This window comes from Alexandromys fortis, unplaced genomic scaffold (genome assembly GCF_014885135.2).
Source record: "Alexandromys fortis isolate MF-2015 unplaced genomic scaffold, M_Fortis_MF-2015_v1.1 scaffold_165, whole genome shotgun sequence".
NCBI lineage: Eukaryota > Metazoa > Chordata > Mammalia > Rodentia > Cricetidae > Alexandromys > Alexandromys fortis.
In genome coordinates, this window is record NW_026068038.1 from 791,447 (window position 1) to 817,904 (window position 26,458).

A 26,458-nucleotide genomic window follows, 5' to 3' on the forward strand; every position below is an offset into this window, starting at 1 on the left:
TCACCTGTTTCCAGGAGCCTGTGACAGGCACCCTGCCCCAGCGTGCATCCCGACGTGTTTTCAAAGGGTGTAATTTCTATCAGCTTCAATTAGAGCTATTTTTATTTTGTCGCTCTGAAGAACCTCCCTGTGGTTCAACTGCCATTTCTCACTGTTACACTCCTGGCAAGGGAGAGGAGAAAAATTAATAGTCTCCTGATCACTTTGCTGACGGCTGTCAGCGCTTGATGAACTGACTGCCCCGGGTGGGCGCTCTGTATGTTCCGCCGTGATTATGTCATGGGCATGGGGGTGTAGGGCCCAGATGGGGCCTTTGGCAAACCCTTAGGCCCCACTCTCCCAAATCCTTAGCACCTGCCAGGTGTGCCCCAATCCCTGGTCTCTGTATTAACCTGGGTGCACTAGGGCTGGCGTCTGTAGTCTCTCTGCCATGTGTAGTTATATGGATTGCTAACCATCACTGAACCGCGTCTGGATGGGAACCATGCCCAGAGTCCACTCATAGTAAGAACTCTGCAGTTGACCCGGGAAAGCAGAGAAAATATCCTGCAGAGAAGCCCAGAAGTGGGATGCAGCAGATAAGGCAAGGCACACACTCTCAGGACAGAGGGAACATCCTTCCTCTTGGCCTAGAGGGAGGAGGGACTGTATAGTGAAGGAAGCCGAGGGCGAGAAAGCAGCTTCCCTATCTCTCGCTCAGCTTCTAGAATACGGAGTCTGGGGACACTGGAGCAAACAGCTTAGCTTCCCTGAGGAACCCAGCAGCGCCAGTCACTGACCTCTGATATCAAGAGACCTTGAGCTCTGTCTGGTGAGAAAAACAAGGCCCCGAAGGGCACATCCTGTGGGATCCCGTTTGCACAGCCTGCTGGGAATAAAGGAAACAGCAGAAGGGACGCTGTGGCAGTGGGATGTTCCGGGTCTTCCCCGGGCTGAGGCCAGGAGCCCGTGGAAGGGAGGAAACTGTGGCCAATTGAGCAAGCGTGCACAGTCAAAGCCTGTGGGTTGCCTTTGTCATGCCCTGTGTGACAGGCACTGTAGACTGTGTGCTGCAGCTGTGGGGAGGACTGAAGGGCACGCAGGGTGGGTCTGCCCCGTCACTCACACTTGAAACTCACACACCAGCAAAAGTTCAATTTCAAAAAGGCGAAAACCAGGACTGAGGAGTTGACTCAGTAAGTACGTACGTGAGAACCCCTGCCGTGCAAACGCAAGGCTCTGAATTGCAATTAAAAATAATAATTATAATAAATCACCTGCCTGCAACCTCTGTGTGGGGTGGAGGTCAGAGGACGACTGGAGATTGCTGGCTGTCAGCTGAGCTCCAGGTTCAGTGAGAGACCTCGTCTCCAGGGAGTAAGGTGGAGAGCCATACAGCAGGATGCCTGACATCTAGCTGGCCTGTGCCCATGGGTACATACTACACACACAAAGAGACATGCACGTGTACACACACACACACACACACACACACACCACACACACACATACACGTGCGCGCGCGCACAGAGAGAGAGAGAGAGAGAGAGAGAGTGTTAGATCACATATCTCTGTGACTCAGAGGCCTCCAGGGTAAGGAGACCTTTCATTCTTGTCCTGTAGCTTCCCTGACTTCCTCCTGACAAGGCCCTGTTGCAAGGCCTTTGTTCTGGCAGTTCCCTTGGCCTGAAACACTGCTCTCCAGCCCTGCAAATAGCCTTTCTGTGACTTGGCTTTGCTTCTTTCCTGGGGATGCTGGGCTAGACCCTGACTGCTCAGAGGAGGAGGATGGTCTGAGGTAGCAGATCTGATGCCCCTTATGGTCCTTGGATGTGGTGGGTGGGGCAGTGCCCAGTTCTACTCAGGAGGGGACCTAGGGTCTGGGAGATCTTACTGAGGAAGAGGTTGGGACTTTGGGGATAAGGGATAGGGACATTGGGGGGTAGAGACTGTGATGGTGACTGACAGATAAACTATGTACCCTTCCCCAGCACCCTGTACCCAGCTTGGCCTGCCTGGGAACCTGGTCCACAAGCCATGGCCATTCTTTGGAGCCATGGCAGGGACAGTTGCTTAGAAAACAGTATGGCAGGAAGGACTGGCCAACCCTGGGCAGTGTGCCCATGACCCTCACATCTGTGCTGGTTCATTCCATGGAGCCCTTACTTGGCCAGTCTCCCTCATGGCCACCCAGGTGGCTGACGCTGCTCATTCCGCAGACATGGAAGCCAGAGCCCAGAGAGGTGCAGTCACTTGACTGTGGGTGGGGCGTTCACAGCTGCTGGCCAAGTCTCTGTTGAGTTCCTGCAGGACTGTGTTCTCATGGCCCAGGTGTTGGGGGGACAAGCAGGTGGGTGCACCAGGCAGCTTTAGAGTGAGTCTATCCTCCTACAGCCCGTTGAGGCACACCCTGCAGATTTAGGTACCCCAGAGGCTGTAGGGGCCCCACCATCATTACAGCTTCTCCCTGTGGGGCTTCTGCCCTTGCTGAGGCCAGGCCACCCTTATACAGACCGCTTATCCTCCACATCCTGTTCTTCTACTGCCTGTCTCCCCCTCCCTCCTTCAGACTGACCAGCAAACAAAACACCGTGGTGCCCATTCGCACTCATAGTGGAAGACTTGGCCCAGCTGGCCTGTCTGCTCTGTGAGGTTAGGGATCATTAGCTGTTTCATTGACTGCTGTATCTATCCCAAGCACAATATCAGACACATAGTAGGTGCTAATAAAATGGATGGGAGATGGATGGGTGGATGGGTGGATTTGTGAGTGGGTGAGTGAATGGGTAGGTGGATGGATTGAAGGATAGTTTGGATGGGTAGATGTGTAGGTGAATAGATAAATGGATGGACGGATGGATGGATGGACGGACGGACGGACGGACGGATGGATGGACAGATTTATGAGTGGGTGAGAGAGTGGGTGGATGGGTAGGTGGATTGAAGGACAGTTTGGATGGGTAGGTGGGTGGATGGATGGATGGATGTGTGGATGCATGGGAGCGTGTGTGTGTGTGTGTGTGTGTGTGTGTGTGTGTGTGGGTGGGTGAATATATCAGTGGATGGACAAAAGGAGAGTGGCATGTGATAGAGAACCACTTCGGGCCACTTGCATGGCTCTTGGATCAAAGCATTGGGAACAGACTTGGCAGTGGACGGTGTTTGAGAAAGCTCTCCTGTCTCAGATATGGTGGGGCTTTAGGGGACTGTATGAGCAGAGCCCAGCAGTGGATGATGGAGATGATGGACAATGGGGACTTCTAGGAGTAGAAGATGGGCCCCTAGGAGAGACAAGGAGTTGGGCTCCTGTCTGAGTGTCTGGCTGCTTCTTCCCTTAGCCTTGACTGTGGCCTTCCAAAGAATGACTGCCCCCTCCCTTCCTCAGACACCGGGACCAGGCTGGGTGAGCTGCCTGATTTCTGCGTATCCCTATCTAGATCATGGCATGGTCCCACTCCCTGCCAGACTACCTGGCAGAATCGCTGCACAGTTCCCTGCCCTGGCTCTGTGCACACTGTCGTTCCTTTGTCCAGGCACTTAGATGAAAGCAGAGACTAGAATCTCCCATCTTTCCTGGTGTGCCCTTTGTCTCCTTGACCTTCTGTCGTCCCCAAGACTGCTGGGTTTGGGGACTCCTCCTCCAGCCTGCCAGTGATGGGGAAGAGACCCCCAGCTGCGCTCCTTGCCAAGTGGGTGTCTGCGCCCACCGCAGCCCCAGCCGGAGCTGCAGCCGGAGCGCCCCTAATTGCCAGCACAGATGTGGAAGCCACCATCCTCCCCTGTGCGTTCGGCTGTGCCGTGTGCTTAATTAGCCCCTGATTACTCATTTGCTGGGTGCCGTGTGTATTCCATATCTAATAACTTTCCAATTACGCCTGGCCGCTGCGCTCGCACTAACCCTTTAGCTGTCTGCTGGTCGGGGACTGTGCGCGCGGCAGTGCTGTGCTCTGGGCTGAAGCCCCCCCCCCCCCCCCCCCCCGCTTTAGTGCAGGATCTGGAGTTCTCTGCCTACATTATGGAGCCATCAGAGGGAATCAAGGGCATCAAATGATGCTTCTGAGCCTCTGACATGCCATCTTGCAAGTCCCACTGGAGCTGGGCGAAGCGAGTGCAGTTTCTAATGATGATGCAGCCTGGGGGGGGGCAAAGGGAGTGGGGCTCCTGGGGGCAGAGCTGGCTTCTTCCTTCCTTCCCGCTATCATTGGCAGCTGGTACTGGTCCTGTGACCTGTATGCCCCTGGCAGGTCTTTGGAGGCTGGCTGGTGCCCTGTGAGGTAGAAGGAGCAACCTTCCTTCCCACCCTTGACTTATTTTTTGTGTGTGGCTTCTCGTGGGCTGCAGGAGGGTGGCACGGGATTCTCTGGTGCCATTGGTGCCGCCACCTGCCCCTCACTCCTCCACCGTAATTCTCTGCTCCCCGGCTAAGCTTCCTGGCCTGTTTCTGACGGCAATCACCCTGCCCCACCCCCACCCTGTTGCCTACAATGCACAACCTTAGTCCTGCCTGATGGGGCATGGGCTCTACTGGCATTTTTGCACCTGAGAGTATACAATCCCTTCTGAATTTGTGGCTCAGACCTTAAATATCTAAGTGTCCTTGGGGAGCTGGGCTGAAGTCTGTGCCTCAGTTTCCACTATTGCAGGTGAGTAGTGGGATTGGCTAAATGAGCTCAGACAGGCACATCCTCAAGTTCATGACCTCCCCCATGCCTATGCCCTGGACTGTCAAAATGGGCCTGGTTATGGACTACCAGCACTGCCTAGCGTGGGAACAGCTAAGTCCCTAAACTCGCCGTCCCTGGAAGCAGCACTGTGTTGGCGCTTCCAGGCTGTAGAGGAAGTGAAACCATACTACTGAGATCTCCCACCAGGGGAGAGATGCTGAGTCCTGGCCCCAGGCAGGCTGGGAGATGCACTCGAGCCTGGAACCAGGGGGAAGAACAGTCCTTCTAACAGCTAGTGCTAGACCCCAGTGTCTCGCTTGGCAGCCTCCAGGCTGCTGCAGGGCCTCAGCTTGAAGCCTGTTCTTAGAGATGCATGGCTGGTTTGCTAGACAAGGGGGGACAGGAAGACGGATGCTAACCGAGAAAGGGTGACATGAGAGGTCCCACGTGACAACTCCATTAATGTGAAATGTCCCCAGTAGGAGAGCGCATAAAGGCAGCATGGAGCACTGGCTATAGAAGCTGAGAGAGCCTGGGTGAGACAGGGAGCGACTGCCTTGGGGGCTGGGAAGACAGAGAAAGATTGACCTCTAGGAGTGTGGGGGAGATTGGAAGAAGGCTCCAAAGATGATGTCCCCAGAGTTAACTGGACAAAATGTTCTAAAATGGGTTGTGGAGACAACCCCACAACTCCACAAATTTACAAAAAGCCGTTAACTGGGACTATTTATTTATATTGCATGCATTTAGTGTGTGGAGACACATGTATGTGCCACCGTGTGCTGGCATTTAGTGTGTGGGGACACACGTATGTGCCACCGTGTGCATGCATTTAGTGTGTGGGGACACACATATGTGCTACCGTGTGCATGCATTTAGTGTGTGGGGATATATGTATATGTCTCTCTGCTGTGGGTGCTGGAGATTGAACTCAGGTCATTAGTTTTGACAGTAAGCAGCTTTACCTGCTGAGCCATCTTACCAGCCCCAGAGCTGCATCATTGAAATACTTGCTGCTGAATTAATCTGGGTTCAATCCCTGACATTGGAAAAAAAAAAGATAGTAGATAAACTGTATAATATATGAAGTGTACTTTAATAAAACTTAAGATGGTAGAGATTTCCAATTTAGAGAGACCTTGTGAGCTGATAAAAATTAGTTAAATAGAATTGGGTCCTGATAGAACATACATCCATATGCACACACATGCACAGTATGCACACACACACATACTCACACAGGCATGCACCCATGCACTAGCGTGCACACCCCGACACATGCACACACATGTCCTTCTCCTTTTGAACAGGAATACAGTGTCTGCCTCTTTCCTCCCCTCCTGACATTATCTGGCATGGTATCCTCAACAACCACTTGAATTCCCTGGAGAAAGCATGGTGATGTGGGTGTCCATGAGGGATATGGATGGCAGACTGTGAACCCCTTTTTATTTTGGAGAGACATAGAAATATCCTTCTTGGCCCCTGGCCACCAGCTGACCAATGCTAACTCAGTGGTTGCTGCCCATGGAGATTCCGGGGACCATGGCCTTTATCCAGTCAACCATTCAAAGCCAGGTGTGCCCCGTGTGTGGCCCTGTGATGCCATGATTGCCAGGGTTCCCAGGAAAGGGAACTGAGGATAATAGTACAGGCCCCAGGCATCATGGCATTTTATAGAGACCAGAGGGGGACCCAGCAGAGAGGAGACTCAGGTAGGCAGCCCAGGGCTGTTTTCTGTTAGGAATTGTGTTCAGTTTGGCTGTGGGAAGGGTGAGGAAGGATGGGTGGGAGACTTAGCATGTGATAACCTACAGCCCCTCCACACACATCCATTAACCCTGATCAGGCTTCCCTGGGATGAGGGAGGAGTCAAGTGTTGTCACTTCCAACAACAGTTATATAGCATAGCAAGAAGAGCTAGGCCAGAAGAAGGACCGGCATGTGGTCCTCTGATCCAGGCTCACACTGCTGGGCAGACAGCAGGACCAGGCCACACATGGTTCTAGAGCTTAGCATATGGCAGGGCAGGGACATGTGAAACCGTCAGTGCTGGCTGCCTCATCCTCTGGAGACTCGGCTGGGGCAGAGCCATGGCTCTGTGACCACGGCTGTGGCCCGGGTTATTGACTCCAGGACAGAAGGCTGTGGTGAACGACCATTTTCAAGCTATCCCAGAGATATGTGCTTTCTGCTCTCCGGTCTCTGTCCCCAAATGGGCCTTGCTGGGGGATTTGATAACTCTGTGTGTGACTTTGAGAGATGTAGCAGGGCTCCAAAGCCCTGCCTTACTTTCCTACCTAAGTGCAAATTGTTTTCTCAGTTGCTGATGCTCCTCAACAAAGAGAATGCAACCTTTAAAGGTAACACCAGATGCTTCCAGAAGCACCTGAGATGCAAGAAGGGACAAGCGTCCTTCAGCCTGGTTCCTGCTGACCCTGAGTAGGGCCATCTTCTGCATCCTTGCTGCTGAGCACCTTCATGTGGGTTATGGTCTTGCCCTGTGGGGTGGTTTGTGGCCCCTTAAGAAAGGGCTGATGTCTGTCATAGCCTCTTTGTCACAGTAACACATAGTAGATCTAACACACGGTAGGGCTGCCGCTTGGGTCTTAGTTCCAGATGTAGTCAAGTTGACAACCAAGAATAACCATTGCATACAGATAATGTTGATGGGTGGACGGACAGATGGATGGATGGATAGATGGGTGGATGGATGACTAGATGGATGTTGGGTGAATGGGTGGACAGATGGACTTGTAAATGGGTCAGTGGATAGAGGAACAGATAGAGCCAGGCTGGGCCCAATCACATGGTTCTTGATATGACAGCCCCCATGTCCAGGCTGCTGTCCTTCCCTACCAATCCCTACTCCCCTTGAAGGCCATGTTCAGATTCTACCTGCTCCAGGAAGCTCTCCTGGATCTTCCCCCTCTTGGGGAGTCCTCCCACCCAACCCTTGAAGTGCCATCCCCATCCTCTGTCTCTGCCTATGACTCCTGACTCCCATCTGCTGCTCTCTGTTTAAAAGCCTCATTCCCCAGTTGCTTCATAGCTGACTGAGGTCACAGCCAACTTCAAAGCCCCAATTACTGTGCAAGTTCAGACAGGTTGCTGTGCCAATTTGCTGGCAAGGGGGCAGCTGGAAGGTTCACCGCGTGAGTCTGTATAAAGGCTTGGACTGGTGCCAGCACATAGTAGGTACTCAGCAAAGAGCCTTCCTTCCCCTTGTGTGCTAGACTCGGTACCAGTTCCCACTTCTATACCCACAGCCCCTTCCTGGGGTGCCACAGTATGCCAGCTTCTCTGCCCCAGCAAGACCCTGCTGGTTCTTCTACTCCAGGAGAAAAAGCAGGTCACAGGTAGGGAACAAGCCTGGGGTGTTCGTAACCCTCCGCCTCCTTCCGGCCTGTCCTCAGAGGCCATCACAAGGACATTGCCTGATTTGACCCATAAGCCCTCGCTGGAAGCAGGAATCCCTGGCTGGCTGGCGGCATAGCCTTCTGCCACCCCCTCATGGATGTGGCAACCCTGTATCTATCTGTCTTTCTCTAGTTTCACCCTGTTAGAGTTTTCCATGGTGATTTAGGACAAGGTTGTGAAGTAGCCAAGCCCCTACAGGGGCTGCGTAGAGCTTGAGGGGGTCCCTGCCGCCCCAAAGGACTCACCCCCAGTCCCAAGGAGCAAATGAATGAATGAAGAAAAAGTGATATGCATGGCCCAGCGTGCTTCCTCCCGGCTCAGGCCGCATGCCTGCCCTGGGCTTGGGGGTAGGGATGGGGGCGTGCAGCTGGGCAGTGTCTCCATATGGATCCTGTAAATTAAAACATTCCAGGAAACAGCGCAGTAAATTCATCTGCCTCTTGCCTGCAGGGCTGGTGGGGGCGAAGCTCGCCTCAGGAACTCCGAACATCCGTCTCACTTAGTGTGTTACTCCTATGGAACTAAGCCCTGGAAAAAAAAATTAAAAATATAACTGGATGAACAGAAAATGACTTCTCACCAGCCCTGTGTTCTCAGTGGGGAAGAGGAGGGAGGGGCCACCAGCCTGGGGCTGGCTCCCTGTGGCCCAAATTGCCTGCTGGGAGCTGAGCTGGCCCCAGCTACCCACCTAGACCCAGGAATCCCCCTGGCCTGTGCTGACCCCTTGCCACCTCAGTCTCCTTTTTCAAGGCCCCTTTTTGAAACCTCAGGTTTCCCCAGCCTTGGAAGGGGTGTGGGACCACTAGAATAGTCAAGGTCACAGGCAGAAGGAAGTGTGTGTGGTAGGTAGGAAGGGGGTTAGAAGGGAGACAGCCAGGTACTGTGGTATGGGGGGTCGGGGCCACTTCTGTCTGGGGGTGAGAAGGTTCTAGAGATGGATATGGTGATGTGGGACAGTACTGTGGTAATTTGTGAATTCTGTGTTGGGTACATGGTTCCGCAACTTAAATCCATTCAGAAGAGGGTCAGTGAGATAGCTCAGCCAAGAGGGGTGCTTGCTGGCAGCCTGATGGCCTGAGTTTGACCCCTGCAATCCACACAGCAGGAGAGAACTAACTCCCATATATTGGGCTCTGATTTTTGAGCCTAACTCAAGCAAGTTGGGTGTCCTGGTGGGGACTAGATGCCTGTGTGCAGATGGATGTCTCTGCAGAGACTGTCGATTCCACAGAGGTGTAGGGTGTCTGGTCCCCAAGGTTACCTACCATTCATGTGTTCCTCTGACTCCATGATGCAGAACCATTGTGTCAGGAGGTGAGGCCAGGCAGACTTGTGGTGTAAAGAGGAAGACACCAGGCAATAGCCCCCCCCCACTTCCATGAAAGATTCCAAAGATGGAGTCCATGGGTTCCTGAGCCCTCTCCACTCACTCTGTGGCATGGGGAACCTCACCCATACCTGAAAAGCAGTCACAGCAGAACCTAGAATGGATGCTGTATAGTCTCTGGTCTCAAGGAGACTGGTCCCCAGAGGACTTGGGGAAGTGACATCCCCACCAATTTATGGGATGCAGCTGAGATAGCCAACCCAGCTTCCTAAGCTGAACACCAGGGTCCTGTGGTGAACTGCACAATGGCATATAGATGTCCCCAGGGACAGGCTGCATAAGGTTGGACCCTGGTGCATCCCCCCACAACTTTCTCTTAGACACCAGGGTGCCTACCAAAAGCTAGGACCTTCTATGTCAGAATATCAAGAGATGGACACATAGTGTTACAGTATCCATTATCTTGTATCCTGGGGTCCATGGCTAAGCAATGAGGGTACAGGCTGTCTTCACTGTCTGAAGCCAGCTCAGCCAGACTGCTGACCACAGAGGTCAGGCCACAGTAAGGAAGGAATAGCAAGATAGCCCAAGACCTCTTTCCTTCCTGGCTCATTTGTCCCCTTCTTTCCTTATAGGTCACCTCTGCCCCTCTGGAGACACCTGCAATTGTCCATGCTCCTGCATCAGAGCCTGAGCTACAGCCGGTGCCCCCCACAGATAGTCTATCCAGGGGCACCAGGACCACCCAGGAGCTGCGGCCAGTGCCAAGCCAGCAGAGTAGCCGGGACAGCTGGGATGGAGACGGAGCAGACCTCATAGCCACAGGTAGCGTCATGTTTTGCGTCTCTGCATATAGACTGGGCCTGAGCCAGCCCCTGGGCTGTGGCTCTGGAGCTCAGCTGGGGTACTGAGGTCAGAGTTAGTTCCACCTCACACTCTTGGCGCTATAAAGCTCGAGTCCGCTTGTTGGGATTTGGAATTTTCACTTCACGGTCTGTGGTGAATTTACCCGTGCACTGACTGATCGTTCGTGCCCGTAAACGCCGTCACAGCAAACATGAGCCTGCAGGTTGTTTCTGGGGAAGGTGGGTATGAGTGCCAACCATGCTAGGCACTTGTGAAGACTTCCCTAGTGCTGGGCCAGTAGGCATGAGGATGTCCATGCCGGGGCTTCCCAGCTTGATGCCCTTATACTCCTCTCTTGGCGTTTAGTGGCTTTCAAGGGAGCTGTGGCCAGGGTGGCTCTCCTGATCCCATGGATCTCTTGTGGGGTCCTAGGACCTTTTCTGTAGGTTCTGAGGACACGGTGGACATTTGTATTCTTGTAGCCTCTTCTTAACTTCCTGGAGAGCCACACCGGACCATGCGAGACTCTCTGGAGCAGGCTGTAGTAGAGAGTACCCGTGGGAGCCTGATCCATGCTGTCCTGGGGAGGAGTAGAAACTCAAGGACCAGCCTCGCCACCAAGGGGGTAGAGACCAGTAGCATGGCTTGCTAGAAAATGGTAGGAGCTGGGGCTGGGTCAGGTGACAGGCAAGCCAGAGATGATGTGGCACACGTGTTTGCACCACCACAGGCCCAGGCTTTGATCTGGAGTGTTCATCTTGCAGTTCATCCTCTGCAGACTTCATTTCCTCTGTGAAATTGACTCAGTTCCCAGATGGACCAAACAGACCAAGTGCTTATGCCTTGGGGACCTGGGAGGCTTCAGACACTGGCAGGTGCGGGGCAGGGTAGCCAGACAGCAAAGGAGGGGGTGCAGGGCAGATACTGCCAGAGATTGGCACCCTCTTAACCCCTACACGTGCATATTCATCCAGCATGTTCCGAACCTTGCATCTGTGAGATGTCATGGCGAGGGGTGGGCCTGGCTTCTACAGCAGGCCTGGCTTCCACACCAAGGGAAAGGTTTGTTGTGTATGAGCCTCAGAGCTTAGTCAGCCTTGTTGGCTTCCCAGGGTCAATAGGCAGAATGGCTTGCTTATGTGGGCAGCACCTCCCTTAGCTTCGCTGGCCTGCCCTTTGGAAACTGGGGTGCTCTGATTTTGCATGAGCCCTCTGAGGTCCAGAACATACCTTTGTGGATTGGGTCTTGAAAGCCTACTTGTCTCTGCCTTGCCTACCCACCCTTCCAGGTAAAGTCTACCCTGAGGTGTGTCTGCAGGGCCCGACAATGTCCCTGGTGATGCCACAGTCCCCAGGGCAGGCCAGCCCCTCATCATGGAGTTCTATAGGAGAGCTGGGCTGTTGTGTGGGGAGAGGTGCATCTGCTTTGGGCTGAGGGACCTTCAGCAAATCTTGTCTCCCAAGCTGAGTCTGTGAGATACGCCTGGTGGCTGGTGGTCCATGGGTTCTGTGACACCTAAGCAAGCAGAGGCTTGTGTGTTTGTGTTTGTGTATGCCATTTCACATCAGAATACTGTGTGGTGGGCTCAGGGAAGTGGAGGCACTCCCCCTGTAACACGGCAGTGGTATTTGAACCCTGTGTCCAGCTCCTACAATCTGCTTACCTGTCACCCCAGCAGTATGAATTCTGACCCAGAAAGTTCTGGGTCACAAGTTTTGGGAGTGACATTTCAGTTTCCAGTATGGAGCCCTGTTTTGGAGCCTTTGGTGATAGGCCTTGTCAGTGAGTAACTCCTGGGTGAGAACCCCAAGTCATCATTGTGGACTGACTCCCTCTAGAGGCTGGTACTGGACATGGGGGTAGGAGCAAGAGGTGTCTGGTCACACTGGGGGCCACAATCAGACATAGACCTACCTAGGACACATTCTCACATGCACACTCATGTATGCACGCGCGCGCGTGCACACACACACACACACATACACACATACACACGTTTCCCTTCTTTCTAGGGCTTCACACCAAGGGAGCAGCACCACTAGAGCCTTGCTGTGGTGGCTTCAGCCAGTCCTGACTTATACGGTCAGTCCTCTCTGAAGGTGGTTTGGTCATGGCAGGAATGAGATATATACTGCCTAGCAGGGTTGTAAACACTTCACCCAACCGTTCCTCAGCTCTGATTCCCTGCAAGCATGCTATATATAGAAGTTGGGGAAAGGCCTCGGCTTGGCCAGGGCCCCCAGGAATCCCAGTGCCAAACAGTGAGTTTGGAGTCAATGGGTTGTACCCACGAAGATTCCAGAGTTCATCAGATTTGGTGTCACTTAGGGAACAGGGCCACCTTTGTGTCAGGGATGGAACTGCTGATGGTGAGACTTCTGGTGGCTAACCAGACATCCTTTGTGTGGGCAATGTCGATCCACGGGCACTGCATTAGGAGGGTCACCGCTGGTCGTAGGCACAATTCTAGGCCATGGGGAAAAGGACTGGCATCTGCCAGGCTCTTTCAGCTCACTTCTCCATCCTTTGAGGACCATGGTGATCCAAGCCATGGTTCCCCTAGCAAGCAAGGCCCAAAGGAACCTTGGACTGGTGGCCAGTCCCTTGGTGAGGAGGAGGATGTGGTTTGGAGTCTTGGGTGGGCAGCCATCTCTGCAGTCTGAGGGCATCTGACTATGTCAACAGCCTTGAACATCTCGTCGGACCTAGAACCATATTAATGTGCGTATGAAGTGGAAGCTGGCAAGGTGAGCGTGGGCTCTCAAAGCAGTTGTCCTGTGCTGAGCACAGGCTCCTTGGAACGGAAGTGATACACACTATAAAGTGACTGCAGGGAGATGATGGCATGGAGATGGCATTGGTGTCCAGGTTTCCAAGCCCTAGCCTTAGGTTGCAAAGTTCAGGATGTCCCGAAGCCTCCGCTGCTCCAGCTGCAGAATGGGCACCTTGAAAATGGGCGCGACATAAACACTCAGACTCACTGATAGCTGCAGGGCAAGGTTGCGCAGGTTACACACTCTCTGAAAAGGAGTGTGTGTCATTCTTGTCTTGGAGTGTGCTTCCTGCATGGCTATGCGGGTAGCCATCTTCCCTGTTGGACGGTGGCCTTGCACGTCCCTCTTGGGTTGTGTAACAGTTTCTCACGTGATGAGTAGTGTTACCAGCCGAGACATTAGAAGTTACAGTTCCCACCAGTGAGCTGAGCTGTGTGTGCCCAAAGCCAGGCCCAGCCACTTCTGGCCCCAGCTCCTCCCCACCTGACATGTCAGCATCCTTACCCATGGTCAGGCCAGGCATGTTTGTCCACCGGGCCGTGACCTACCCAGGAGAACAGGGGCTTACCTGTGTGCATATGACAACCAGGGTTTGTGGCCTCATCCCCACCATCTCCAGTGTCCCCACACTGCAGTGGCTAGCTGAGGACCCCACGTTGTCACCAGCGTCCGGGTGCAGAAGCCTGGCCACCACACACCAGTTTACCTTGGCTGCCATTCCTCCTGTGTTAGTCCCGTTTCTCATTGCTGTGGCCGAATACTGAAGCAGCCTCGTGGAGAAGGGTTGTTTGGCTTATGGTTTCAGTCTCCAGTTTACCATGGTGGCGATGTCATGGCGGAAGAACTTGAAGCAACTGGTCACACATTCCCTCTCAGCACTGGGCCAGGCCCACCTTGTGCCATCTGCCTTCCTTAGTCTGACTTTATTCTTTCTTTGTCCCCTAGGGATGGGGGCAACTCTGGGTCCCAAACCTGAGATTCGGGGACTCCTCCTGAGAACACAGGTTCTGAGAAGCAGGTTCCCTGGACTGAGCGACAGCCCTGGGGAGGGTTCTGGAGGGTTCTGGGGTGCAGGGGCCACATCTAGTGGATGTGACTGTGGGATCATGGGGTGCTAGAAGTGGACATGCACAGGTGGGGATGCCTGTCCCAACTGCTGTTCCCACCCCACCCCCTTTCCTTCCTAGCCATGTGCTGTGCAGTTGGCCCATGGCGTCATTACATGCTCAGATCTGTGTTCACTGCGTTCTGAGTGTGAGACCCAGCTCTGCACCTCCAGAGCTTCTGTTATAAGCCGGATATCGTCCTGGGCAATGGGGGAACAGGGATGGTGACCTGTCTTAGTTAGGATTTCTGTCCCTGTGATAAAAACTGGCCAAAAGCAGCTTGAGCAGGAAGAAATTTGTTTGGCTTACCTGTCCTAGGAACAGTCCTCTGAAGGAGGCAGGAAATGAAAGAGAAGGCACCCCCACACACACACATGCACATCTGAGGAACTGGTTTGTTCCTCATGGCGTTCTCAGTCTCCTTTCTTACACAGCCCAGAACCACCTTCCTAGGGTAGCAGCACCCACAATGGCCTGAACCCCTCCACATCAATCAAGAAAATGCCGTACAGGCCTGCCACAAACAATCTGAGGGAGGCATTTTTCTCCGTTAAGGTTCCTGTTCCCAGATAACTGTGTGTAGCTTATGTCAAGCTGACAAAAGACTAAGTAGCGCACTGACCACGAGAAGGCCAGAGCCAGCCGTGTCTAAAGAGTAGCGCGAAGCCAGCACGCAGGATGGGGGTGCTGGCTTGTCACCAGCAACCCTGCAAATGGGCTTCTGGCCGAGGCTACGTCGGTCACTGGGAAGGCAGGGGGTCCTCAGCTGGCAGAGTGCCCACGGCAGCAGTGGGCACGATGCAAGCTGAGCACAGTGGCACCAGGCACACAAAGGTTTCGCCTATGGCTAGTGAGCTGCAGCTGCCCCAGCGGGTACAGAAGGGGGTGCTGCTGCTGCTGCTGCTGCTCATTGCCACCCCCCTGCCACAGCAGGACCGCCTGCCGCCTGGGCTCCCATCACACACTGCACCGTGCCATCCCTCCTTTGAGTGCTGCCAGTGGAACTGGGATCCAGTGTCTGGCTCCCACTAGCAATGAATTTTATCTTCTTGGAAACGTCTCATAATACTGGAAGCCTGGCTTGCAAGTCAGGGCAGGAAATCTAGAAGCTTCTAAAGGCACTGCCAGGGAGGGAGGCCTTTCACCTAGAGAGAGAGAAGGCCTTGGATCCTCTCAGCACAGTGGGGCTCATAGGACCTAGGCAGAGCCTGGTAGCGCTCCCTCCTTCTCTCCCTCCCTCCCTCCCTCCCTCCCTCCCTCCCTCCCTCCCTCCCCCCCCCCCCCCCTCCCTCCCTCTCTCTTTCCTGCCTGTTTTAGTGGGTGTTTGGTTTTGACACAGGGTCTGCCTGTCTCTGTAGCCCAGGTTAGACTGGAACTCTCCATCCTCCTGTTTAGCCTCTCTTGAGCTAAGATAACTGGCATGTTGCACCATGCTCAACCAGGCCTGGGTTCTGATGAATCCACTGACTGGGGTGTTCCCTGAGGCCTTTGAGAAACCCTGGCCCTTCTCAGTGTCCTGAGCAACCATGTCTGATGCCCCTCCCCATGCTCCCTTCCTCTTTTTAAAAATTGTTTTGTTTTGTCGAGTGGCGGTCTCATTCTTGAGTCCGAGCTGGTCTTGAACTCACGGTCCTGCTGTGTCCCCATCCCTGGTGGATCCGCCTCCCTCCTGTGATGGCTCCTACCCACTGGGATCTGCTGTCTTGACTCCACTGCCTGGCTGTGTGTGCCTGCCGCCAGTTTTGTTTTCCATGAAACAAAGAGGCAAGGGGATTTAGTGTGGGCAGCTGGAAATGGTAACCCAGCTATTGGCTCAGACGCAATGACATCCCGATGGCTTGTGATCAACACACCTCTGTGCCTGGTGTGCTGTGGCCCAGAGGCGACATTTGCTGTCAACTGGAACTTCTGTTCCAGAAGGTTGTAGATGGAAAACGATAGATTGAGGGGTTGGAAAGGGGCCTGGCTCAGCTGGCATAAAGACCTGAGTTCTGTCCCCAGCACCCATGCAAAAGCTGGGTGTGTTGGTTCACATGTGGGATCCCAGAATTGGACAAGGGAAGACCCGAGGATCCCCAGGCTTGCTGGCCAGCCAGCTTAGCTCAGTTGGTGAGTTCCAGACCAATGAGAGGCCCTTTCTTAAAAAATAAGGTGACAGTGAAGACAGCTGACATCAGTGTCTGACCTGCAAGGGTGCACACATGTCCACCTGCCCCTGTGTATACGCACATGCGTGTAAACACATACAAAGACTATGACTGGAGCCACCAAAGTGTCCTTTGTGGGCCCTGTGGGTGAGGTGTCATGGGGCCGTCACATACCCTAAGGAGACAGTGCCGTAACCAGCCTGGCCCTGAAGGCCACATATGTGTGACGCTTTCCCTGTGCCCCTAGGGGCTTCCATCCTAACCTTCCAGCTTTTTACTCCTGCTGATGGAAATGCAACGTCTCTCCTCAGCTTTATTCCCATGAGTGTGTGCACACATGCACGCGTGTGAGTGTGTTCACAGGTACTTCCTGAGCACCTGTTGTATTCCACAGAGTCTTTTAGACCCAGAAGTGCACAAAACAAGACTCAGGGCCCAGTTCTCAGGAACTCTAGAGAAGAACTCTACAGAAGGCCATGCTTAAAGAATGCCCCGTGGTATCCCAGTCAAGGGGGAGATGTTCAAAGGTTGGAGGTATGCAGCCTCCAGGAAGCAGGGACCAGGGTTCCCTGTGCCTGGCACACACAGCACAAGGGGAGGGGACCCACAAGCTTTTACTGGGTGAATGGGAGCTGGGGCCTGTGGGACAGTGGGAGCAGGAAGTCAGGTCTGCTGAGCCCAGCTGTGTGCACCCAGGTGGCTCCTTAGCCTACTCCAGAACCTTCCTTCTCTCCAGCCTGTGCTGGCCAGTGTGGTCAGCATGTGTGCTTGGTGCAGGAGCTCTGAAGGTCGAGTGAACGTTTCATGTCCCTGGTGAGGTAATCATAAGAGAAGCTGCAGAGACGGCCTAGCGTTTAAGGGCACTGGCTGTTCTCACAAAGGAACCCGAGGTTCAGTTCCCGGCACCCACCTTAGATAGTGCACGGACTCAGGTAACTCTAGTTTCCAGGGACCTGGCACCCTCTTCTGGCTTTCAGGAGGACTTGTTGGAGGTGGTCCATTTACACATAAATAAAAATAAACAAATCTGCAGTTAACCCCTGACTGGGTGTTTGTGTACCTCAGCCAAGGGCCCCTCAAGGTCACTGCTGAGCTGTTTTGGAGGATGTGGTAGACCCCGAGTTCTTCCAAACACTTGTAGAAGCGTATTTATTGAATGATAGGGTGTGTACCACATGTATCTGGGAACAGGAACCTTCCTGTCACACCGCTTTCCTGTGGTTGCTGTCACTTGTCACCTGGAACTTAGTGGCTCCAAACACGCTTCTTCCCTTTAGGCTAGAGGTCAGAGGTCTCAGCTGGGTTTCAAGTTAAGGCCTCACAGGCTATTTCCTCCCACACACTCCATGGTAAGATCTGTCTCCCTTTTGCCCCAGCCTCTGGAAGCCTCCGAGGTCCTTGACATGTGGCCCTTTCCGTACATCTCCCCACCCTCTCCCACTGACACCCCCTTCTATGGTAGTGATTCTGAGCCACCACCAGACCCGCCTGGCTAATCTGGATGCTCCTTCTGCCTAGGGTTTGTATCTCAGCTGCAGCCCTTTGTCCTGTGAGGTGGTCTTCTGTCCACAGTTTCAGGATGAGGCCGAGTCCTCCAGAGCCTGCTGGCTGGCCTTCCGTACCAGTCACCCTGGCTGGGCTGACCGTGTCTTTGGCCACCCCCACTCCCCTCCCGTAAACAGTGAAAGATTGGGTGGGGATGGGCAGGGTGGACTGGAAATGTGTCTCTATTCAGGCAGTTGCAGGACAGTGGGGTCACTCCAGAACTCTGGGGTGGTGGGCCTAGCCTGTGAGCTGATGCTGTAAGGATGGCCTGCATTTGAACCCCTCTGGTTCCCACTTTCTGGGCCACTTTGCTGAGCAGGTGGGACCGAGGGTGGATTCTTGCCCAATCCTGGGTAGAAGCTGTGGATGCAGTTTGTTACTGGCCCAGGAGGGGGTGCAATGGAGCACAGCCAGCCGCCCAAGCCGCCCAGCTCCTGGGTGGGGGTTAGCCCTAGGAACCAGGCTTCACAGATCACCCTTGATAGAGGTGTTTTTTTTTTTTTTTTTTTTTTTTTTTTTTTAATGGACCCAGCCTATACTACAAAGCAGCTGAGTCCCGGTCCTCACCTCCCACCAGGTTCAGCTTCCTCTCCCCTAAATGTACTAAGGTGGACTCCAAGAAGGAGCAGGCCACAGAAACAGCACTGTGTGGCTGGAGCGCTCGAGGGAGAAGGGAGCTGAGAGTGGATCCCCAGCAGATGAATAGGGCAGAGAGTGGGTTCTCCGGGGAAAGACACAAGACTCTAGACCCAGAGATGCTGGAGTCTTCTGTCTCTCCTCCCTCTGGTGGACTGTGTCCCTTTGTCTCCCATGGACATCTATACTCTTCCCCCAGCAAAGAGCATGCATTGGGCCCTGTGGCCTGCAGCCTGCCACAGCCCCCCTGGGGAAACCCTCAGAGCCCACCCCTCACCCAGTCTTCTGCTCCGTGGAGTCTCCTTTCCGGTATGCCTTTCTCTTCCGAGCCTTCCCCCTGTCTTACGCATTTAGGCACGTGCTGACACATTCCTGACCCCCTGTCCCTGAAGTTGTTTCTTTGACCCTTGCCCGTTATCTTGACCTCCTGTGGTACCGGTGCTGAGTCATTACGGGAATGCGAGCTGTCCAGGTGAGCCCCCTGGGTCGTCTCTGCTCTCCAGGGCATAGGCCTCCTCCTCTGCAGTAATGTCTTGGTCAGCTGAGTTCTGCCAGCAACTAAACTAATCAGGACTATCGGGAAATGGCCGCCACCACCAAGGGCCTGGCTCCCGCATGCAGTCAGAGTGGCTGTGCCAGGCGGGGTGCTGGGGAGCAGGAGGAGCCCTGCTGGCTCTGCTGGGCAGAGGCTTGCACCCAGCTCTGAGTGTGGACTTAACTCGGAGATGGCAGGAGGAGAATGGAGAGGCAGGGAGAAGGGAGCCCTCCCATGACTGAAGCCACTGCTGTCCACTCCCCTGCCACAGCCCCCCCCCCCCACGCCACACACACACACACACACACACACACACACACACACAAGCAGGCCAGGCTTCAGGCTGGGCCAGTCACTTCTCATAGACCAGAGGAACTCAGGAAAGTTCATCCACCACAGTGAGTCTCAAGGAAAGCCTGCACCAGCCTGAAGGAGGAAGTGTGGGTTTTGGGACTGATGCCCAGACATGGAGGCCTCCAGTCGGATGTGGGGTGGCAGAGGGAGGAGCCCTGACTCAGCAGTGGCAGTGTCCCGGCTCAGGGACACCAAGGTCCACGTGGGATATGAGTGCTGGCCGAAGAGACGGTGCTTTGGGGGCCCACAGCCAGCCTGCAAAGTCTGAGGGGTATGGTAGGGTATTGAGTTGACCTTCCCACAACTTGCCTCAGCCTGTGCACCCATAGCTGTGGAAAGCAGGCTGACCCAGAGCTGACCCTGGCACCAAGCCTGCCCTCAGGCAGCTCATGAGAACCATTGAGCCCCACATTCTCTGAGGGTGCTTGTCAGCCTGGGGCAGAGCTGGGTAAAAAAATCAGAGCTGATCCCATCCATCTTCCAGGTCACTTGCTGTTCTAGAAGCAGGGAGACCAACCGTGGAGCCATGTGGAGCCCCTGGAAAGTCAGAGGCGTGCTTGGGGCCCGAGTGTCTGGAGCAGGTGACTCTGAGGTCCTGGTACTCCTGGTCCCTTTCCCCACTTCCTTCATCCCAGTGAGTTTCATAGTCAGCAACAGTGATGACTGTGGGAACCCAAGCTGTGGTGGGTCCTGGTTCTGACCCTTTTCCCCCTGGTGTGGAGTGCAGTTTACAGACTATGAAGGGGACACAGTCTACCTGGCTTGCAGTGTTTGTTTTAAGTAGTGAGTGACCTGACCCTGAAAGTATTCAAGGAGATTGAGTCCCACAGGTGTCTACAGGGACAGGGTGTGTGTCAGCAATGGTGGCAATGTTTGGCGACTCCTGGGGCCAGTTCCAAGCAGTTCTATGTTCTTGTAGGTCAGGCCCATGGTCATCTGGGGCACTGGGACTTGGACAGAGTCTGGGGTACTAATTGTTTCTTTGTGCAACGGCCCTTCGCCTGCCCTGTCCTTGGCCCTGTCCTCCTGTCTGGGCTAACCTAGCTGGCCACTAGCCCTGTCCCCAGCCTCTAGGTGGCCACTGCTTGTGTGGTCCTAGATTGCCTCAGAAGAAAGGTGCTGAGCTCTGGCCTCAGGTAGGAAAAGGGTAGCTTCTCCCCAGCTCCTCCTGGGCCCTTCGGTGGTTGCTGTGCCCAGACTTCTGAACCCCCTGAATTCCATGTTTCCCTTAGTTATGAGGGCAAAGGGCTCTTGCCTGACTTCTTTGGCCTGAGCTAAGCACATTGGCATGCACCCAGGTGCCACGACCAAATGAGAATACTCGTGAGAACTGTGGACAAACTACTACACATGTCATCACGGTAGTTGGGTGAGCGTATCACCTGTGTATCCTGCTGGCTAAGTGGCTGCCCTGCTGGGCCACAGGGAATCTGACAGAGACAAAGACTTCGGCAGGGCGGTGAGGGCAGAAGAGATCTGGATAAGTTTGTCTTCTTGATGATGGTGGTAGCTCACTTTCCCTTGTGGGGTTCAGAAGACCACGAGGGCCCCATTCCCCACCAGAGAAAGCATCACAGTGAGAAGCAGAATTCTGGTTACTACTGGCCCAGGTGTAAGTCCTGGGTTTATCACAAAAAGCTGTGTGCCTCGGGCTGTCCTCCTGGCCTCTCTGGGCTTCTTCCTATGCTAGCAGAGTTGACAGTATCCCTGCTGGTTTGTGGATGGATGGGGCCAGTGAGACCCCTGAAGTTAGCTTCCAGCTTCATTAAATTGTCCTTGTACTCTTCTTACCCAGTGGCTCTTGAGTACAAGGGTCACCTCCTAAACCCCTTCCCTGTCCCTCTGATTTTGTCTGACCTTTTCACAGGTGAGGGGAAACAGGGACAACACTGTCCTTGGGGGAGGACATTCCTGTACCTCACCTGGCAGAGAACCAGCAAGGGAGAGCGGCGAGAAAGTGTCAAGCAGTCAGCTGACAACACCAGCCCCATTCCCACCCCAGTCTCATGGGCCTGTATGGGCCTCTCAGGACCAAGTGTGCTGGTGTTTGGCCAGGTCTTGACAGAAGGGACTGGCCAGCTTGGAAGCTGGATCCGAAAAAACTTCAGACATCGCGCCTCTTGTCCCAGCACTCCCAAGCCAGACCAGGATAGCAGGTTGTCACGTTAAGTCCCCTCCCCTCCACTCACAGAGGCAGCACTAGCGTAGTCCCCTTCCCCTCTGTCCCCTTTCCAGCACAGCCTGAGGAGAGAAATGGTATTTATCAGGAACCTCTTGTAGTGACTTTCGGTGCCTTGGCTCCACCATGACCCCCTCTTGATAGAGGTAGAAACAGAGGCTCCTCAAAAAGAGATAAAAGCCTAAATTTTCCTTGGAGACCAGTCCCCCACCATGGGGGCCCCTCCAGGCCCTCATATTTCTTCTTTGGGCCTTAGCAGCAGTGGCCCTGAATCATAGCCAAGTGTACTCCACACATTCCTGATCCCCGTGCCCTTCCTACAAGGAACAGTCTGAGATCATGTTCTCTCTCCTGGGAAACCTTTCAGGTGCTGACCTGGAACTACCTTTCTGGACGCCACGCCCTTGAGTTACTGCTGTCCAGGACTCAGTTCCTCTGCCGCCTTTGGGGATGGTCACTACCATTGCTGGACGGGGCGAGGGTGGAGGTTGGGTACTGCCTCTCATCTCGCTAATGGTAGGCTTGATTACAGACAGAGTCTGTGGCTGGGTGGTGTGGGCCACTGTGGGCTGAGGCTCTGGTCCCTGCCTCTCTGCCAGGCGTGTGGTCCTGGCTGGGGGCATAAGAGCACAGTCCTGACTCTGTTCTCTGAGCCACGGCAGGCAGGCTGTCACCACAGTGGGCTGGGAGCTGGAGGCGAGCCCAGAAGTAGAGAGTGCCATGGCCCCTGGCACCCAGCCCTGCCAAGCCACAGGTGCCCCTGCCCTCTGGTGCGGGTGGAGGGCCCGCTGGGCAGAGAGCAGGACGTGGGAGGGGTGAATGGGAGGGGACGGAAGAGCAGGGAACGCCGAGGAGGACACGTGTCCCAGCAACAGCCTGTGCTGCTCGCTCTGTATGGTTCTTGCTACTGTGGAGCAGGTTGGGCCCTGCACAGCCTCCATGGAGTGGGGAGTGTTCGGTGGAAACTCCATCCTGCCTGCCATCTTTTCCATTTTGACTTTAGGTTCTGGAATTCTAGTCACTCTGACTATGGGATGTGTGTGTGTGTGTGTGTGTGTGTGTGTGTGTGTGTGTCGGGGGGTTGATGTGTGAATGGCTGTAGATCATAGGATACCCCTTTAGGAGCCGTACATAATAATGGGGCTTGGGGGATGGCAGAGCACCAGAGATACCTGTGTCTCTCAGAGTATCTCATGCAGAGTGGCCGGGCACAGTGCCCACCATCCTTTGTGGCTCGGGTGTTTGCCTTCTCTCTCCCCTCCTAACAATGGTTCTGAACCCAGGGGTTCAAGTTTGGACTTCTGGCTGCTGTAGAGCCCTGAGGAGAGAGATGCCAGTTAAAATTCAAGGCTATCCCAGCATGGTAGTACATACCTTTAATCCCAGAGACAGAGGCAGGCAAATCTCCATGAGTTCAAAGCCAGCCTGATCTGCATAGTTTCAGATCAGCCAGAGCTACCTGGTAAGACTGTCTTAGAACAAAACAAACAAACAAACGAAAAATTCCTCTCAGCTGTGTGGCCTAGGACAAGTCCTGTAATCTCACTGTGCCTTGGTTTCCTCGTCTGAAAGTAGAGGGAGAGATAGTTCATGGTGGCAGGCATGCAAGACAGTGACAAACGTGTGTAGGAAGTGGCTGCTGCGTCTTTGCCGTCTTTGCGCTGTGCAGGCCCTGGGTAAGGATTGCGGCTTGGCTCCTTCCGACCGCAGCTGGCAGAGGTTAGAGCTCACTGCTTTCTTCTTGGACGACTGGTGCCCCTCCTGGTGCCTAAATCCTGACCAAAGGGCTTCGAGGAGCTGCCTGTCCTAGCAGGCAGAGGTTGGTGGGAGGCCAGGTTCCTCTGGCCACTCTGCCCCTGGCCGCATTGCCCCAGCAGGAAGTCTGTCACTTAGCTTTATCTCTGGCCCTTTGCCCACAGCCCTGTCCCCAGGAAGGGTTATCAGCTTGGACATCTGCACCCCAACGGGCCAGGGAACACTGCGGTCAGTCACTCTCCTCGGGAACAGCAGCTGCCTCCTGGTGACAGACCCCTTGTCATTGGTGCCAGGGACAGGGCAGGGTGGGAGCTGAGGGCTGTGGGGCTTGGGAGCTGGGCTGTCTGAGCCTGCAGAACCAAGGGAACAGTAGGGCTACCTAGGAAACAGGATGGTGGCTACAGGGAAAACACAAGACACAACCTCTAGTGGGGAAGGGGACTGGAGGAGGGGTGTCACATCATGGGCAGCCCAGCAGGGAGGGGTCTGCATAGAGCAGTCCATCATGCCGCTCACTAACCCTCCTGGTGACAACATCCTGTGCCCTGGAGGGGGATGGGTATTGGTGGTTCGCTTGAGGACCTGTCTCTCTGGTAGTACAGAAACCCTTTGGATGCGTGGAAGACTCGCTGTCAGCTGCTCGTGTATATATATATATATATATTTAATTTTTTTTACCACGTATGTGCCTGGGCCCGCAGAGGCCAGAAGAGGGCATCAGATCCCCAGGACTGAAGTCATGAGCCGTCATGTGGGTCCTTTGGAAGAGCACCCAGTAGTCTTAACCACTGAGCCGTCTCTCCAGCTCTTCAATTTTTGGAGGCAGGAGGTGGGGTTTGGTTTTATGAGACAAGGTTTCTCTGTGTAACAGCCTTAGCTGTCCTGGAACTAGCTCTGTAGACCAGGCTGGCCTCGAACCCACAGAGATCCCCCTGCCTCTGCCTCCCGAGTGCTGGGATTAAAGGTGTGTGCCACCACCGCCCAGCACACTTTTTTTTTCTTTAAACAGAGGTGAACTCCTCATGTTTAGGTTCACCACGTTATGGTCATGGTGTCATGCAGCCAATCACCCATTTCCCAAAAAGGGACTGTGTCTCACCAAACTGCTCCCCAAACTCCCAATGGCCACACATTGATCTGGTGCAGACATTTGCTGCCACAAAGTCACAGAGCACTTGGGTTCTTCTGCGGTGGACAGTGCAGGCTTAGTGGAGCGTTTCTGCTATGCACGGCCCTACCACCTGCCACCAAAATGATCCCCGGTTAGTGACCACCAGACCCACCTATCACTTGGCTATTGTGACCCATCCTCCTCTGACCGCCATATGCTCCTGTCTTGGGGAGGTACCTGCAAGTGAGTTTGCAAGTCATACTCTTAATGAACAAATTTTACTTAGTGATGCACATATACCTGCTGCTAAGGGCAGATTAAACGTTTGTGATGTACGTACGAGGTGGGAGCACAGGAAACTAAGGCTGGGGGATGACAGCCAGTATGTGAATGAGGCAGCCACATCATGCTGGCTCTCCTTTGGACGGCTCCGTGGTTTGGAATCAAGTAGGCACTTTAGGCTGGCCCTTGGGTCACGTTGACTCTCCACGATTGAGGACCAGAGCCTGGCTGGCCCTGAAGACCTCCCATGGACTACCCCCTCCTATGGGTCTGTAGGGCAACGTTGAGGGCTGTGGGCCAGGCTGTGAACAACTCCACAGGGAGCTGGGAAACAGGTCTGAGGCCCAGAGAGAGGCTAAGAAGCAGCGACTGATTCTTGGCCTGGTCAGTCTCAAGATCCCTTGCTGTTCTCAGGACCGCTGTCCATGCCTCCGACTCCCCTGTGGTGGCTGCAGGTACATTGTCACCCATCAGAGGCCCAGGCCTCAACACTCTGGGCAGTGTGCTATCTGCTGTCCCCAGACAGACCACAGGACCTGGGGTGGGCCAAGGCCACTCACAGCTTATCGGTCCTGCCTGGTGCTTGTTCCCGCCACTCTGCACCCCAGCCTTATCTGTGTCCCCAGGCCTTCCTTTGACTGCCATGGGGGCAGGGTCAACCCCAGAGATGTCTGGACCTCAGAGACAGGGCTCAGTTCCCATACCTCAGACAGAAGACTGGCTCTGAGCACTTCTGTCCAAGAGGGACAGAGAGGGACCTGCAGGGTGTGTCACTTTGGAAAATCACCTTTCTGTGCTTGGAAGGAACCCTGGAAAGATAGCTAGTTTCCCTATGAGGAGCCAGGCCACCCACCTGTGGCTCTGTGGCAGAGAGGAGGTAGAGGCCACAGAGCATAGGTGGCGAGGAACAGAGCCAACCAGGGTCCTTCAGAAGAAGAGCACAGGATGCCACACCAGCAAAATGTCCTCCTGGACCAGGAAGAACGGATGACCCAACACTCCCACCTGTGACCGTCACCAAGTACGCAGGGCCTGTGTGCATGGAGGCATGAAGGTCCTCAGCACACACAGAGCACACTTGTGCTCAGCAGCCAGGGTGCTGTACATATGGCACACAGCAGAACCATGCCCAGAGCTCCCAGAACTCACAGACAGACAGACAGACACACACACACATGCATGCACACACATGGAGTTGTCTCACTCTGAGGTGTACCCGTGGCTCCCAGAGCTCACCATACACAGCAGTCTTCAGCCGTTACTCCTATGCGGTACTCACACAGAGGCCCACCGTGTACACAGCGCTCACTGCTAACATGGAACAGATCACTCGTACTGCTTGTACCGCAGAGTACTGAGCGCGTGCACAGAGGGCTGGTCAACCGCACGGGTTCCTCACTCCCTGACACGGTGCTCATCTCACACACCAATCAGTTCAGACAGTACTTATTGTGCCTCCACTAGTGCTGGTCACCCAGACAGGAAGTACTCATCTCTCTGTACCTACTCAACCTTGTACAGAGTCCTCACCCACGCTCCTATTCTCCCCATTCCCTTCCTCCCCTCCCACAATGGTCCCCAAGGCCTGCCTAGTTGAGCAATAGTTTCCTCAGCAGTTGGTCTCAATGGACTCCTGCTTCTCCCTGGCCACCCGATGCTAAGGAGGAGCCTGGAGGACCTTGATGGTCCCTGGCCCTGGCAGGACGGAACTGCCTGCCACCTCTGGTCAGGATGGGAGGGCCTCACCATAGTGGATCATAGTGGACCACTGGCCTTTGGGCTGGCAGTGTGTGTGTG

At 54.4% G+C, this 26,458-nt stretch overlaps 1 protein-coding gene across 2 annotated transcripts in view; it reads left to right on the plus strand.

Annotated features, from left to right (window-relative positions):
* The window catches only part of Gse1 (Gse1 coiled-coil protein), a 336,446-nt gene that overhangs the window by 108,930 nt on the left and 201,058 nt on the right, over positions 1-26,458 (plus strand). For both annotated transcript variants that reach the window (XM_050165178.1, XM_050165179.1), the window contains exon 2: positions 10,026-10,215. In XM_050165178.1, the coding sequence (XP_050021135.1) occupies positions 10,026-10,215 (190 nt within the window). The remainder of the gene's footprint in view (positions 1-10,025; positions 10,216-26,458) is intronic.